At 40.4% G+C, this 17,200-nt stretch overlaps 1 protein-coding gene across 1 annotated transcript; it reads right to left on the bottom strand.

Annotated features, from left to right (window-relative positions):
• Window positions 1–34: 34 nt before the first annotated feature.
• appl2 (adaptor protein, phosphotyrosine interaction, PH domain and leucine zipper containing 2) lies at window positions 35–16,870 on the bottom strand. Its single transcript, XM_084933909.1, has 21 exons — window positions 16,587–16,870; window positions 15,010–15,108; window positions 14,367–14,426; window positions 13,451–13,522; window positions 12,509–12,596; window positions 12,338–12,379; window positions 12,189–12,247; window positions 11,717–11,863; window positions 11,423–11,505; window positions 10,999–11,151; window positions 8,077–8,265; window positions 7,947–7,989; window positions 7,631–7,687; window positions 6,323–6,417; window positions 5,508–5,663; window positions 5,238–5,290; window positions 4,888–5,062; window positions 3,833–3,869; window positions 3,566–3,721; window positions 3,423–3,470; window positions 35–3,205 (listed from the first exon to the last, which is right to left on the bottom strand). Exons 1-21 carry the CDS (start codon window positions 16,641–16,643, stop codon window positions 3,074–3,076), a joined length of 2,001 nt encoding a protein of 666 aa, XP_084790035.1. The 5' UTR covers window positions 16,644–16,870; the 3' UTR covers window positions 35–3,073.
• Window positions 16,871–17,200: the final 330 nt, after the last annotated feature.

The raw sequence follows: 17,200 nt of genomic DNA, 5'->3' as shown, positions 1-17,200 counted from the left end.
TAGTGGGATAAAGAAAATACAACATTTACACAAGTAAGAAAAATGACTCATGTTTATTAAAGGATGCATGTTTACACAGTTCTAGAAAATTAGGACAAATTAAGTGCAAAGCTGTACGGGTAGTGGCAACTTCAGCCTTTTACAAAAAGACAGGAAAAAGAGAGAAAATGCAGTCCTTGCTATATTACAGAAATTTATTTTCTACAACTTCATAACCCACATTTTTACTGACTGTGCATTACTTACAAGAGAATATGTCAAGACTATGCAGCACAGCTGTAATGAGCGTAATGGGCTGCATCAGGCTCTATACACTAAGATTTCTTTTTGTGACTGGGTAGAAACATTTAGAGCAAATCTCACCAATTAAGCCACTGCTCAGCAAAAGCACAGGCACCCGCTTATATGTGAATCATCAAACTCCAAACTACTCACTGTTGGCCACTGCACTAAGCACAATTTTAGTAAAGGTGTAATTAAAGTGCCTCTGCCGTCCCCTGAGAAAGGAGGATATTGGATAAACTGTTTTATCTATGCCGCATCAAACAGCCTGCTAGTTTGGAGTTTCCAATCAGGCCACAAAGTTAGTCGACGTTTAGGGAAATGTGCTTGGTTTCCTGGAACAGAGTCGGTGTTTACGTGTGTATTCTTCTGGCTCCAAGCGACACCACGAGTTCATGAGTCAACTCTGGGAACTCAGCCATTAAAAGAAAAAGGGGAAAAAAAAAAGCTATTCTGACAAATTGCCCAGATAGCAGTTGTTCCCTTGGAAGTGCGAGACTCGCTCTTCTAATGCTCTGGTGAGCTTGAATGTGCTTCTGACTACCGCACATTTCTGACAGGTGATCTGTAATCCTCATTACCTGTTTACTGCCTGAATCAATACATGCCATAAACATCCACACCAACTAATCAATTAGCTCTCTCCCAGTGAATCCAAACATGCACTTCTTCATTTGGTTGGTATATTTAACCCAATTAACATTTTTGTTTGGTGCAGCCCACTTTTATTTAGATGGGTTTAAATTATGAGAGAACCTCATGATTATGAGATAGCGGGGGCGGGGTATAGATCCTGGAAGCTGGGAAGCTCTAATAATCTGCCTTTGGTCCTATTTACACGTTGCCTGGGTTAGTAAGTGTCATAAGCCATCTTAAACATGTACTTGATTGGACACTAGTTTGTATATAATGTTCTTAACAGACTTTTTATATCTTCCTCTTCTCGAATGTATCCATGACATAAATATTAAAATGCTGCCTGCTGTAAGAAGCTGAGTATTTACGCCTGACATCAGTGTGGAACGTCTCCAGCTCGAGTTTAAAATGTTCAATTTAGAGATTTCTGACCTGAATGAAAGGAAGCATTAGTCTGTCAATTACCATCTGCTACATGGGTGTTGATTTTTGTATACAAACAAGATCTATCTTGTCGGTTAAGTAAACCAGGATGGTCTTTTTTTAAACTTCCTCTAAGAAAACAAAAAGAAATTCTCTTTGCAAATCAAACTTGCAATTCCGATGCGTAGGGTGATGAGCAGTCGAACAATTTTTGTTAGTGCAGCTCCAAGTTCTAAATAAAATGTGTGACATGTTTCTGCTTCTGGCACGGCGATTCTGGCACAAACTGCACTGGTCACCACGCTGCAACTTTCAAGTTCTACTTCCAGCCAGTTTCTTTTCACCTTTGCCTTTTCTAAACACGGTCACACACTGACACTGCATAGGCTGCCGCTGTCCATCAAGATTTGTGTCGCAGCTCAAACGGACTGAAACTGAACAAAACTGCGGTGGCATCCAGAGGGGGCGATGAATTTCACAGGTTGCGTTACCATTAGTTGTTCTGCTCTGATTAGCATTCATATGTAAAGAAGAGCAAATTGCTTCCCCCCCCCCCACACACAAGTGCACTGTGGACTGTGACAGTTGAGTTGATTCTCTTTTAGCGTTACGGCTCAGTGCTCATAGTATAAGCTTTAATCTTCTGCAGAGGGAACTAGATTGAATGCCATTATTTAATCATGCACTGCAATAGATCCTAGCATATTGACTCTGGTTAAACATACATAGACAGATCATATTTACACGGGCTTTTGGGGAAACGAGCGTGAAGTCGTTTCTGGGCCGTTTCCCGCTGACATACAAATCATCTTAGAACTTGTTTACATAGGTAGCCGAGGAAAATGTCGAGCATAAAAGTAATTCAGTTTAGTGGGAAGGCTTAAGATAGCCAGGGTGCCAAGTCTAACTTCACAGTGGCAAGAGAGCCGAGAAGAAAATGTTTTGCCAAGTGTGTACCCTGCTTTGAGACACACATTACGAGGCTAAAAGGATAAAAATATTAAACTAGGCAAGAGCGGCTGCTCTAAGGATAAAAGGAGCTGATGTCTTTTCAACTATCCTACACTATCATAAAAGTCTCAAATCCTATCAGTGGTAATTTGATGGTGTTACACAAACCTCAAAGTGCAGTAACGTTTTCTTTCATAAATAATCAAGAAATGAATGCCAAAGTATTTGCGTAAGAGCCTCACATACGTGTTAACAAGCAAAGTAAGGTAAAGGGATTAAATTCTCCAAACACAAAAAAACACTTCAAACTATGTAAACCTAAAAATAAATGTAAACCTAAACTGAAAGAAAATGAGTCACCACTCTGTTAAATGGCTCGGGATTTTAGGAGACAATGAAAACACATCCAGTATCTATGTGGTGTCCCTTTTGATGTGCGCACCACCTACAGTGGTGCAAAGACAAACTCCACATGCAAAGACTCATGTTGCAGTCTGAGCACGGGCGAAAATAAGTTCTTTTTTCAATTTTTCTTTTTAGTGTGTGTGTGTGTGTGTGTGTGGTCAAACCCATGTCAACATCTTAAGATTTTAGCACAGCAAAAGAGAGAGAGAGATGTAGTTACTGAGGGTCGGTGGATGTGGCCTATCTAATATTGATGTCACGGTACCAGGCTGGGCGTCAGAATGAAACCTCTGGGGCAAAAGCAGAACTGTGGCCCTGGTTTTGGTTGGCTCATCTTTTTTGGGGGTGGTTAGGTGGGAGAATAATCTAACCGGAACTAGGCTTCAGACTCCAGATCTTCTTGTCCTGCTCCTTCGGTCGTGTCACCCGTCTCAGGCTCAAGCAGCAGGAACTTGCCATCATTGGTTAGAGGCATGTTCTTCATTAGCTGGGCCAGGGCTTCCGGGTCCTTAAAAATGTTAAACAGATTTGCTGAGGAACAATATCCTTAATTTATTTTATGCCATTTTTTCCCCAACTTTCATCAGCTTTGTTGGCTACAGTTACTCAGGATCATGGTTTGATGTTTGATAGCAAGAAATAATAATCTTAATCAAAACATATATTGGTTGTTTTTAAAGCTCAAAGCAAAAAGATCTAAAGTTTTACATTTTTTAAGACGTTACCTTCTTAGCTTCTGTAATCTCCTTTGCCAGGTTTATGGTGTAACATATCTGTGAATAGACAATCACATATAGTGTGTTGATATTATATTACATTTAACATGTTCTTCTATTTGAAACAGAGTTGTTGATTCTGGGTTGCGAACCTTTTCGCCCTCCGTGTTGCTCTCAAAGACGAAGGCGCTAAACGATGGTTCTCCCTCCTCGTCTCCATCGCTCCAGTCTCTGCTTTCAACCACAAATCCCATCAGCCTCCCATTCTCCTGGTGGGCTGCGAACTGACACACTTCTCCAAGCTGGAACTGAGAATAAATAAAATAAAAACTGAGAAGTGTCTTTTAAAGAAGTTCAAATACAGAAAACCTGACAGAGCTCAATAAAAGAGCAGCTGTGATACCTGTTGTGATACTTACACTTAGTCTTGTAACTTGAGTCTGTGGGTCTATCAACCTGTTGAGAAAAACAAAACAAACCACAAAAACACTGAAGTCATACTCGGGATTTCTATTCTGAGAGTGTTAAAAAAAAAAAAAGCAACCGTGGGTTACGTAGCAATTCAACATCACAAAGTTTATTCTTTGCTGCCAATATTCGTGCTTCACAGGGTTCCTGCTTCAAGCTTCTTTTTGTCGTTTATCTCAGGCAATGACCTACGGCAACTTGCCAACTTTAAGATTGTGTTCCTGTGGCATCTTGACATTCTTTTGTTTGTTTGTTATTTTTTTCAATGGCTCTCACTTAACTTCAATACATTTAAAGTTATGTAAATAACTTGTGCTGCCTTGGTGCTACAGACAACTTGGATTTGCGTGCTCAAGGTGAACGAACTTCAAGTTCTCCATAAGTGCTTTGCATGGCGGGCTTGGCTACAGGAAACAGACGTAGCTGTGATCAAGGTCCAAACCAGACTATGTCACTCAGGCTTTAATGCAGTAAATGTAAATATAAAAAACACTGACAACCGCCAGCGTCTCAGCTTAGCCTCAGCTTAGCCTCAGCCTCCCAGTAGATGCACAGACCTAGGTCGCATCTTTCTGTTTTATGTGTTTACAAGATTTTCAGAAAACCTGACCTGCGATTTGAAATGGATTTTTACTATCAACTTGACAATCCTACATCGTTGCGCTCTTGACTTTTCGTGTTGACAAAATTGGGTGTCCACACTGCCCGTCTGGCTGCCCACACAGCAGATTAACAACAATACTTTGTCAACCTTTTGCAGCTGAGGTGTAATAAAAACTAAAATTAAAGTTTAAAAAATATTTGTCAAGGTGTTGAAACTATTGGAAGAATCAGGGTAACCATGAGTTGAAAGGAAAACACTTTTTTTTTTTACCTTTTTGGACATGTACCTGCACCACTGAAAAGAACTTTCTCACTCTCTAAGTGCCTCAAAACAAGTCCCCATATCTGTCTCCAGCAGGTTCATATTGATGTAAAACGTATTAAAATTGTGCTGAAAGTCTACCTGAGGCTACTGCTGGTGACCATGAGGTGGGCCTCTGTGGTCCTGAAGATGTTGTGAATGGCTCGGGCAGCCAGCACCTGCCTCATGGCCTCGTAGATCACTTCCTGATTGTCGCCGCAGCGAACCGCCATGGAGCCCAGGAAGCGCACAGCGAATACCTGCTGAAGCAGGGAGTCTGCAGAGACAGACAAACACCATGCGCAAGCTAAATATGTCAGCAGAATAAAAGCACAAGGACAGTGAACAAAGAAGTTGACCGATGACAACCACACACTGAGGTTAAGGTGAACTTAAAAAGTACTTGAAAGAGAGTGGACTATTAAAGTGCACTTAGAACAGGAAATTGTTACCATCAGTATCTGTCGAACAGTCGTCTTCTGTTTCTCCAAATGGGTTTGTGCGTCTGTCGGGATGGGAGCAAACACCAGCAAGAAAAAAAACAATTAAAGCACTGCGCTACACAATTACGAAGCTATTTGCTTTCTGGAAATGACGTGAGAACCACAATGAGACCAACATTTAGGAAATTAGTGTCATCGCCCACCAGTAACTCGCCCCTGTCTTTTGCAAAAACACAAACAAGCACCCACACAAACTTCCTGTCTCAGCTGGGCTCTCACCTCCCCCCAGTTCGGTTCTGGTCCTGAAATTCGGACGCAGGCAGCATGATGTCAAACTGAATGGGCGTCCCCGGGGCTATTAGGTCCTCTGGTTCTGGGGCAACTCCTGTTTTCTGAGAACCACTGCTGGTAGTATGAACACCTCCTGGCTTAGCTCTGCAGGAATGAGACAAAATAAAGATGAGTTCTAAGGAATAAACCAAGAACACACCCACCCACCCCCCACCAATAAAGGATAAGACAGATTGGAAAAATGTGAACCTAATACTTCAGTCAGCAGCAGCCGTGAAATGATTCATGGAGTGTCAGTGAGGGGGCAAAAATCTACAATCCTCAAGAGAGGATTTCACACTAAAAATTCCTAACAATGAAAGATAACTACTTAAGACAGACTTCAAAGTGTATTTCTGGTCTTCCACCAATTCTTAAACTTTAATTTGCTTTAAAAGCAGCATGAACAGAAGGAAAGATTACAGCAAACAAAACCCGCCCTCCTCTGTTTAAAAGAAAACACAAAGCTTAATCTGAGGAAAAGAACCCTGTTCAACAAAGGGTATTTACAGGGATGCATAAGATGTTTGGCTTTGGCCACATTTCCAAAGCTCAGTGGCACTTTTTTATTTTTTAACGTTACCCAACTTCATTTGCAGGAGCTTTTGTAGCACAGAACTAAGAAAACTGCATGTTTCATCACCCTATAAACATTTGTTTGTCCTTTCACCATGACACGAAACATTACATTACAAGCTTTGGATTGTTATGCAGCACTGAATGTAGGATTCTGAACACACTCTCACATAAGCTACATGCCTGACCTGTCGGGGTTGGGTGAGCCGTCTTGTCTCTTCTCAAAGCTGGTGATGGGAGTCACTGCCTGGATGGCGGTTTGGTTCAGTCGGATAGCCACAGCCTAATATCAAAGAAATCAGGGACTTTTCAGTATCTCACATACCTGTAGTTTGAGTCATTTAGGGAATATAAAAGATCCTAAAAACAAGTACTTTCCAAGTACTTGTTTCATTGTCTTCAGTGTATTTTCTCAACCTCATGTTTGCTCTGTGTACCATAAGCAGTTTATTTAGTGGCATCCCTAAAAAACAGCAGATGATTTCCTGGTTTCTATTTGTTATTTAGTTCATATATAATTACGTATAGGATTTGAGGGATGTAATTATTTACAGTAAGGTGGAATGCTAACTGGAAAAAGAAACCAATCACTGAATAATAATTAGAAATCCTGCTTTAGTAAATCCGAAAAAAAAAAAAAACCCTGACCAAATTCTGTCGAGAATGTTTTATGTAAAGGATATACTGGAGATCAGGTTTATTCACTGTACTAAGAGTTTTCACTCTAATTAAGAAAAATCCACCAAACAATTAACAAAAGTCACATCACTGACGAGACAAATGAGGGTGAGGTCACGCAGCTCTCCACGAACACTTGAGTTGGGAGAGAGAACGGAGGCAAATTGCACAACTTTAACAATTAGATAAACAAGAGAAGCTGCGTCGAAAATCATTCTCCATCTGCTGCCTGGCGCGCTAAACTTCATTACCAGCTCTTCTGGTAATTCTATCCAGCCCACTCAAAAATTCTCAAACTCGGAAAAAAACAAACAAACAAAAAACCTCACTCAGTCCAACAGCTATTCACTAGAAATCCTGAAATGATAAAACCATAATTTCCAGGTCTATAACAGCGCACCTGTTAACGGTGTCTGAAATCTATGTGAAACCCCCCCAAACGATTACCACGGATGAAAAGTAAGCGCATAAGAGTGAGGGCAGTTTTGGATGCAGTTATTTCATTATTAGAGAATGTGAAGAATAAACATTTGCAGAGCAAATATACAAGATTTTGGGACTGAATAGCTCTCAAGGCAAAGACAACTGAGATACTGTGAGGGCGTGACGGAGTAAAGGTTTGTTAATCATTACTTGTTATGTTACTTAAATAGATTAAACATTCGCCAGTTAATGTGTTAACTGGATGTGTGTTAACTGGATGTGTGTTAATGTCTTAAAATGTTATCCTTAAATGACTGGTTAATCGTCTTTTATTTTATTTTATTTTTTTTAATTTAAACAGTGTGTATCTGTGCTGGTTAGTATGAAATCTTTACCTCTGGGTTGTCAGTCAGGTAGATCTGTCTGGAGATGTTGTTCACAGTGCAAATCCACTGAGAAAGAAACAGAAATTACTACATTAAGGCTTCATCTAGCTCAGGCACAGCGTGAAATCCCTTGACTGATACCAGCTGTGACAGGCCAGTCACTTGTGTCCGAGCACAAAACTTAATACAAAAACCACACAAATGAGTCTTGACAGTCTCTCCATTGTTCTATGACAGATACTCGTAGCAGCGGATAGCTTCGTGAAGTGGATGTAAAACAAAAACGAAGGTCAAATGGAGCTGTTTGAGCTGCCCCTTCACTCACTTCTTCATACTCTTTTTTGCTCTCGGCTTGTAGAATCATTGACCTGCAGAGACACAATGTTTATGTATTATTCTCACTGCTGAACATGGAGAAATTAAAAAAAAAAGAAAAAAAAAAAAAGAGTACATACGTTTTTCCTGAAGGGGAGGTTATCTGAAAACAGTAGCGTCTGTCCTCACAATCCACCGCCATGACAGAGCTGTTATCCAGGTCCAGCACCATGCCTCCTGCTACAGCCCCCCGCGGCTGGCACATGAGATTCCCTCCCTGGGTGAAGAAATACAGACGATCCCAGGCTGTGGTCACTAGGCCTGTTTTACTGGGGAAGAAAAAGAAGAAACAGAAGAAACAGCGTTTGAATCAAAGCCATAAATGTAGATCCAGATCATAAGTGTAAAGTAAGATAATGGATACTATATGTATGCAATTAGCTTCGAGGTGATTTGAACAACAAAGTGGACGATTTTTATTTTTTCTTTACAGCAGGTCTCTCCATCTGGTAATTTCTCAAAGGTCATAATGACCCAGTGACCTCTGAGATTAGTCTCTTAATCTGCGCCTCAGAGGGATCTCTTAGTCTTTTTAGTGACCTTACATTCTACAAGTAAAATTACTGTGTCAGACTTATCTGTATGAAAAAGCAAACACAGCTCGTTATTAAACAGCCTTCACAAATCAATGATATATGTCAACATATAGGCCCCAGAGGACCTCTATCCCATCTGTACAAAGACAAAGGCAAGACATGATTCAGTGCAACAACTCCCAGTGGTTGTATGGCTACAGTAACACTTGCCACAGGACAAATTTATATGAGCCGCTTTAAAAACACATATAGATGAACTAGTCCTGTAAAAACGTCTCCTGGAAAATATATTGAACACAGAAACTACTCTGCAATTCATAATGTTATTATAACTGAGATGCACGTGCAGCGGTAGGTTAACTTTATCCATTCATCCCGTATTTATTCCATATTTTATTCCAACATCTTGCACCACCGCATATATAAATATAAATATGCTATACGTGTAGTTGTCTGTATCGCCTGTTGTCTACTCTGTTACGTACATTGAGAGCAAAGAAATAAACAGATGTTATACTTGTAGCAGCAGATCTATAGATGTTTACAGACAAGTTTCCCACTTACAAACAATGGAGGATGTGTATTCAGCAGCCAGACAGAAGCCTTGCACAAGGTCATATTATACAGCACAAACAGTGGGCCCTCAAAACACACCCGATGATTAGAATCACTGCTCAAAAGCCATCATAATGGATAGTGATTTTGCATACCTTTGGAAAACTAGAAATGTTGAAAACATGACAGATTTCTGATTTTAAAAAAGACACTGTGTGCTCATCTATTAGCTGGTGCTATTTCCTGCATTGACACATTAGTAATATTTAATAACCAGATATATGAGCACACAAACAGGGCACCTACTACTTAATTCCTGGCATTACTTGAACTAAGATCTGACAGGCGGGTAACCTTCTCTGAATAATAAAGATTCACCTCGTTTTAATTTTCAATCCATGCAGCTTAAAGCTGTTGATAAAGCTTTAATTATGAGTCGCTTACAGCCCACCTGAGCTCACATTTTAATAATGACTCGTAAAACACATTTATGCAAAGCTCACAGAAAGATAACATCTCCTACATGATAGACACTTAATTACTTCATCCATTCATTGCATTTTTATGGAATATTGCTGTGGTAATACAAACAGGATAATGTTCATTACTGATTATTATTATTATATATTCATGAATGCTTGTTACCTAAAAGTTTCACAGATCTCCATTTTCCTGTCATTTTGGTATTTTTTTCTTTTTACGTTTTTTGTTTTTAATAGGCAGAAATCTTCTTATCCATCTCCAAAAAAGCACTTAAAAGCAATAAATGATTAGAACAAAACTGCACGTATCTGCTGTGGTCTGCTATATTCCTTAGAGTTCGGGTAATTGTACAGAAGTCATTTTTTTTAGCTTGCACTTAATGTCTCGTCTTCGGTAATGTGAAGAATTTTTATTGAGAATCTAAAACACGAACTGCACATCCATTGTTGAAACCATGATTAACTATTTTAATAACATTTTCACACCAACAATTTTTCCTGCTCATCATTTGATTCCACAAGTAGATCCTGAGTTGTCTTCTTTTTTATTTTTGGGTTCTTTTATTTTGGCTCTAAATTTGTTTTGGCTATTAATGTTGTATATGCAATTATAACGAAGCTAGGATGTAACTCAACTCTGAGTCACCCCATTTCTGATCTATACATGCGTGACTCATTTCAACTGCGCATCTGTAAACCTTCAATTTTGTACGCTCTGTTCACCAAATATTCCCAAATAAATGTCCTTTGATAAATACTTAAGTGTATGGCTCATGTTGCCCTGGGTGACTCAGACCCTTAATACTGAGAAACCATTTGAAACAGAAAATGTTTTCTGGCCTCAGCTCTATTTGACAAGTGTTTGAGGCTGCTGGCAGTGTGTGTCATTAAACAGAATGGCATTCTGTGGAAACCTTTTCTCCGGTGTCACAGACATTTGTCAAAGACTTTGGATGTATATGAGGGAGAGACAGAGTTTGACAGCTTTGACATTTCACTAAATCACAATGTGAGCTACGCAGCAGTTTTATCCCTTGAAGCCATTAAGGAAGTTTCCTTTGCCATACATCTAGTCTAGTATAAGCTGACAACGCACACTGTCAACATGTTACCTGACACACCTTGTCTGCCGTGACAGACTTACTGTTTACCGTGTTCGGGCTTATTTTTAAGTGTATTTGCTGAGAGAGAGAGAGAAGCAAAAAATCATTTCCTGGTTGTGTTTGGTAATTTAGGCATTTGAAATCTCCCGGAGCCACTGTAGATCAATGGCACCATCTACTGAACTGCATTTAATTTCCTGACAAAATTGGAAATGCCACTTCAGTTTGTTTCCTTTCGTGGCATCCTTTAACATATTGACTTGGTAGTAAGTAGGAAGTGTCCTTAGATTTTCAGATAGGGCCATAATGAGTGTAATTAATCTTACTTCCGAATGTTGAGGTAGCCAGCCTTCTGGATAAGCGTGCGATTGACAGGCTCTGTGTCCTTATCTGGCATGTAGACAGTGTCTTCCACAGACAGAAGCTCCCTGTGGGACACTCGCATAGCCTCCGCCTCTGAGTCCAGCTGGGCCTGGATGCTGAGATGGAAAACCGAAATCCATCTAAACTCGCTCCAGAATTTTTTTTTCTCCCCCCACAGAGCATTTAAATACAAGGACATTAAAAAAATCATTCAATACTATTATGTAGAGCACACAAAAAAAAAAAATATCATAGTAACATTATGTCTTTTTCCAGTCACACACAAGCATCAATACCCCATAATACTTGCTCCAAAGCCATATTTCATCACTCGCTATAAACCTCACCACCCAAAACCAAAACAGTTGTGAATGGGATTGGACTTACCTTTGTGTCATGTTGGAAACAGAAGCGAGAAAACTGTCCATCTTCTTTGACACCAGCTCAAAGCCTTTCTTAAAGAAGCTGATCTGCGAAATCAAAGATAACACTGAGCCACTTTGTACCATACTGCACATGCATGTTGCAGCTCACATGCCCATAGATTGGGCATTTATTAAAAAGGATGAAATTGTACATCTCTTTAAAGCTAAATCTGGTCTAATGAGGAATCATTTCCCTCTCTTTTTTAAGCACTTAATTTGAATGCTGATATGATGACGGGATGGGGTGATTGAGTACCTGTGCCTGAGTGTAGCCTAGCATTGGTTCAAGCATAGCTACTCTCTTGCGATACTGCAGGGCATTCAGGGCACAATAATACTGCAGTGAGGCCTGGTGCTGCTTTCTTCTGGTGTAAGCCACCTCCTTCACCAAGTCCGCCTTCAACTATTCAGACAGGAGAGAGACATGCAAATAAGCAGCACAGCAGCACAATCTTGTACATCCAAGAAAACACGTTGATATGTTCAGCATAGCAAAAAGAGTCTCATCTTTGCACCCATTATAATGCATACACTGTAGTGTGGTTACAGTCACACTCCCACGAGGAGGCACGGCAGCAGAGGATTATTTAGTTTAATCCATTTGTACTTCAAATGCTTTTAAAAGACTCCCACTGCATTAATGAGAGCATTACAGTGTTGCGTGCTCATTTTACAGCTTGTGATCAATGAGAAAGAGAAGCTAAGAAAGCACTTGGCAGTTACTCTACCTTCTCATTTTCCTTCTTCTTGGGCAATCGACTGTACTTGACCATAGCTGCCTCATGCTCTGCACAGAACAGCAGAAAGACCGTGAGCATCAGATAGTAACTATTTCCTGTCATTTTCTTTTCTCAGACTGGCAAAAGAATGTGCTTACCATCAGTTCCAATGGCAAATATTTCCTTCAGTGTGCTTATCTCTGCAAAATTGACAAATATTATTAGAGCTACATCTACAAGAGGTATTTAAAAATGCATTATCACCTAGGTTTTGTTTATGTTTTTATGAGGAGGGCTTTTTAAAAAAATCCAAGTCTGTCAGAAGCTACCTGTGAGGTCTTTCTCTCGGAACTGGATCAAGGGGAAGACCATGCTGTCAGCCATCTGGTTAGCTAGCTCGGAGTGGAGTGCATTCAGCTGGATGATACAAAACAGATTACACATATGAGGCGCCGTGCAAGGACACAAACAGAAGATGAGCCTCCCCCAAACATCTTGAGGGATTTCGGTTTAATATTTACAGTAAAATTTTTTGCCAGCAAGCTGGAAAATTGCATTTTCAGTGAAATGGGGGCATTGTGGCAGACAATGCCTCCCCCTACATCATAATAAAGCCATACTGTGGAAGAGTACATTTCATAAAGAGAATAATAAAGCTTAGTGTTTACTCTGATACTGGAAACAGGGCTGCATATCAGACAAATTCAGCTATTATTCCCTGTGGTTATCAACAAGCCACATGACGATTTAGCAAGTTCTAAAGTTCACAAGATTAGGTGCAGTTTAAGCCTAATCTCAGTGTGAAATTTGTTTCCTGTGCATGACAAGGTAAAAGGTCAAGCAAACAATCAACGTGTGTCCTCTGAGCATATGGGTGTGTGTCATGAGTGCTGACTGGGCAAGGCTTGTGGACCCCCATGGCTGACAGTGACAGGCCCATCTGTTTTGTCTATATACGTGAGCCGGCACACCACTCCATCATCTACTCATCCATCCACCCGCCCACTGCTGTTTCCCTGTATTCCTCCATCCACTGAGATACACTGATCAATCAGTTCCGGTCGCACAGTCTTAAAAGTCCTCTGCCCTTTTCCTTGAGCTCATTTTCTCTGCCATGCTAGGGGAACGCAGGTGCAATACCCTTTGTAACATGATAAAAAAACAACTACAGACTCCGGGACTGAGGTCATTATCTCACTCTTTTGCTGTGCACGCACACACCCCGCGTAAAAATACTCATAGAGCAAGAAAACTGCAAGCACGGGCCTTACCTCCCCTACAGTTTTGGCAAAGTTTTGCAGCGTGGTGATTACCTCCTCATCACCTCTTCCAAGGGCAAAATTCTAGACAGAAAAAAAGAAAGAGCAGTGAGTTTAGACGATGAAACTGTGAAATTTGCCATAGATTTATTTAATGTGTAGGAAATGGAATGGGCTGGCACTTATATTGCACTTTTCTGCTCCTATGGAGCACTCAAAGTGCTTTAGACCACAAGCCACATTTAACCATACATTAAAACACTCTAAGCACTTTAGCTACCTTACATCGAATCGCCAATTCACCTAACACATATGTCTTTTGATTTTGAGAGAAAGCCTGAGCCTTGAAGACACAAGGAGAACATGCAGACTGCGCTTAGAAAGACCCCAGCTGGGGTTCAAACCCAGAATCTTCTCGCTGTGAGACATATTTTAAATAACCGCCCTGTTCTGCCAGGATTTCTGGCACATCCCTTTCATTAAACAAGGCCAAAGATATCTGTGTAGGTTCTCGGTCATCCGGGTCATGGTAGAAAACACAGACAAGGTCAAAGATGGTAATAAAGCCAGTAGTTAATGTCAAGATGCTGAGTTTTAATCATAAGAGTGCTAAGAAAGTTCTGCAGTTACAGATCACTGCTGTTTTTGTTTTTTTAGAGTGTTCACATTCACCCTGCAATCCAGAACAAAGTCTACCAACAAAGGTCAACTATCCACATATGTTTCTCTAAATGAATTAACAGATTTGTTTTTTGTTTTTTTGCTGCACACAGGAGGAAGGACACATGCAAACTCACACACGGACAGAAAGTTCAGATCAAAATGATAAAAAAAAGTCTCTATAGCCCACATGGATACTACTCATAACACAGACTTCTGTCTTTTTTGTGGAATCACACGATTAAGTAAGCATATGAACCCTACTTACTTTCTTCTCGTATTCCAAAAGTTGCCTTGAGAGCTGCTCTGTGGCCAGTCCCATCTCACTCTGTGGTGGAACGAAAGAAGGAAAATAAATACATGTTAACAAAAAGGACTGATTACTCCTTCAAGCTCAAACATCATGCATTTTTTTTTTCACTTACTGAGAACATTTTTAAAAAAGGTTTTTTGGGTGCAATGTGATTCAATATCTGTTGAAAAGCTGGCAAAAACACCAGAGGGCACCTTCAATAATGAGATACCTCAGAGAACCAGGGTTACATTAATAACACAACGTTTAAACCACAATGTAAATATAGGTCAAAAACTTGTACATCAAATGTTTTCTGCTCCATTTCTACAGGAGACAAATTTTCTGTGTGGGGCTGAGAGTATGGTGTTGCAGTTTGGTATGTTTCTCATCAAAAACAGTAGCTCAAATGGCATCCTAAATCAAATCAAACACAACACACTGCTGCTGTTCAGTGATGCAAAACCCCAGAATCAGCAAGTTAAATTAGAACTCATGTTCATCTACATACATAAGGGGGGAAAAAATCTCCTATTATGTGTTTGAACATGTGGCTCTGTTCCAAACAGCAAATGGAAAGGAGTGCAAGCATGCGCCTGACAGTAATTTGTTTTGGTACCTGTGCTCCGAACACCCGCTGCATTGATTGTAGCAGCTGGTTGGTGTAGTCTGTAAGCATTCCCACATCTTCCTCAAACACACTGAGCAAAGAGCGAGTCTGTGGGTACGGGGAAAAAACAAAAACATTACAGATTCTTCTGATGAACACTATAATGGCATGAATAGCCGAACACGAAGTGAAAAACCTTATCCAACAATTATCCCACTAACTTACAGAACTTAAATATTCTGATAACTGATCTCAGTTACTTCACAAGGTGAAAAATATCACTGTGGCTTTTTTGTTGTGGTAGATTTGCATGAAACCCCATATGAAAGCCCAGCATCCTGGAATATTGTAATGGAAACTTTTAAAACTGTTTTCTGACCAATGAAAAAAAAAAAAGAAGAAAAAAAAAAAAAAAACTTTGAAGAACAGATATACTGTAAATAAACAAGTACTTCCGATGATAAATACTGGTCTTAACCTTAAGTCAGATAAAAATCTACACAAGTCACTGAGCTCAAGAAATGTGGGTAGCCGGATTATACTCAAGCAAAACTTAAAGTTAAACTAAAGGCATACGTGTTTTACTGCAGGGTGGATATGCAAACAGACAAAATCCTGTCTGGTGAAGTGTTTTCCATAAACAGGTGCAGCAAGGTAGGGCAGTTCAAGCAGAACGGAACACACCCAGAGAGTGAAGTCTGTTTATAGTTCACTCAAGCCGACTTATCCAATAAAAGGACCATGATTCATTTCACACCAACAAGACATCATGACGTTTGGCTGTATGTGTGTTACTGTACAAAGATGCCAGGTCCATTTCTTGTTTTGAGGAAGCAAACCACTAAGCAGACGGTGACCCTCCAGCGTGGGCTACACTTAATCAGAACCTCCAAAGATGTCAGCCCTCTTTAGGAGAGAGTGATGCAACAGAGAAAACAGGATGCATTAGCTGTAGCAAGGACGGAATTCATCACCCACGGTCATGCATGAAAATGAATGCCGAACTTGGTGAATAACTTGTACACAGTGTAAGCGTTTTGTACCCTGTAAAAATTTGGCATCTTATTTTTGCAGTACCACTGCCCTGTTTGCAGACTGTTGACTAATTCCAGGGGAGTCCGATAATGGAAACCCCTCCCACATCCTGGGAATCAGGCCCAGAAAGGCTACAGAACAGAATTTAGATCAAAATAACTTGACGGCATTAGAAAATAAAACGATTGCAGGACACAGAGTCTGGTGGAGCTATATGGCTGTTACTGACACAGGTCTGGATGTACAGCAGATAAATCATCTCTGGCAGAGAGATGGAATCCCTAAGAAGGGCGGTAGCTTTGTAAATACAACAGAGACACAAAAAAACAGATAACCGTGACATGCTGTAGAAATGACTGGAAAGTGCAGCTACTGCTCACAGGGGGATTACAATTCTTGTAACAATGTGTCAATTGAGAACTGTCATCGACCAGTGGAAACAGACTACAACGGGTACTGGATACTGTCTGGGCTAAGCTAACTTCGGCGCTCGTAACGCCTTTAATGAGACAGCTGGGTACGCAAACATGAGAAAAGAGACGCAGGCCTACCTGAGGACTGTCCTGTAAAGCGTCCTCCAGGAGCAGTTTGTGATGTACGGCCGGCATCTTGTTAGCTGTGCAGGAGAAGAGAACGAGGGCTTGAATTATTTAGAGTACGGACTCAATTTCCCACACTACTGCGCGAAAGAGAAGCCGTATGCAATTGGTAGCAGGCCCAGTCGTGATGTCATCTAACAGCCGGTGACCAGTAAGAGTAAACATTCTCAAACTCTGAAGTTGTGTAAAGACATATAGATCTATATGTATATCTATATATATATAGTTCAGTGTTTAAGTTGATTTTGTCCTCTGAATTATTTACGGCAAAGAGTCGGCAATAATGGCCATGTATCCTAGGAGATTTTAATGTCAACAGTGACCCCGTGTGGTCACATAAAGAATTGCAGCATTTTTCAACTAGGGCTTTAAACAAATTTAGAGGAAAAACAACACAAAGTTTCTTCGTGAGGTGACGGAATGTAGTGCTGTGCAGTACTACACTTTTTAGTATCGATGCAATATCAAGTAAATAAAGGGCCACTACTGCCGATACCAATATTGACAGCCACGATTTAAAGCTATAAAGCTTACGGAGCGGAGAGCAGTGTCATGTTGTATGAGAT

Source organism: Perissodus microlepis, chromosome 7, assembly GCF_051167445.1.
Source record: "Perissodus microlepis isolate ML-2025 ecotype Zambia chromosome 7, ASM5116744v1, whole genome shotgun sequence".
NCBI lineage: Eukaryota > Metazoa > Chordata > Actinopteri > Cichliformes > Cichlidae > Perissodus > Perissodus microlepis.
This window is presented reverse-complemented; position numbering and strand designations above follow the sequence as displayed.

What these genes read in the sequence shown, in the direction of transcription:
- appl2 (XM_084933909.1), bottom strand. Translation starts at nt 16,643, where the DNA reads ATGCCGGCCGTACATCACAAACTGCTCCTGGAGGACGCTTTACAGGAC. An exon ending in GCAAAAAAGAGTATGAAGAA is followed by an intron (nt 7,688 to 7,946) that starts GTGAGTGAAGGG and finishes TTTCTTTCTCAG; the next exon opens with TGGATTTGCACTGTGAACAA. An exon ending in GGCTCACCCAACCCCGACAG is followed by an intron (nt 5,664 to 6,322) that starts GTCAGGCATGTA and finishes TCATTCCTGCAG; the next exon opens with AGCTAAGCCAGGAGGTGTTC.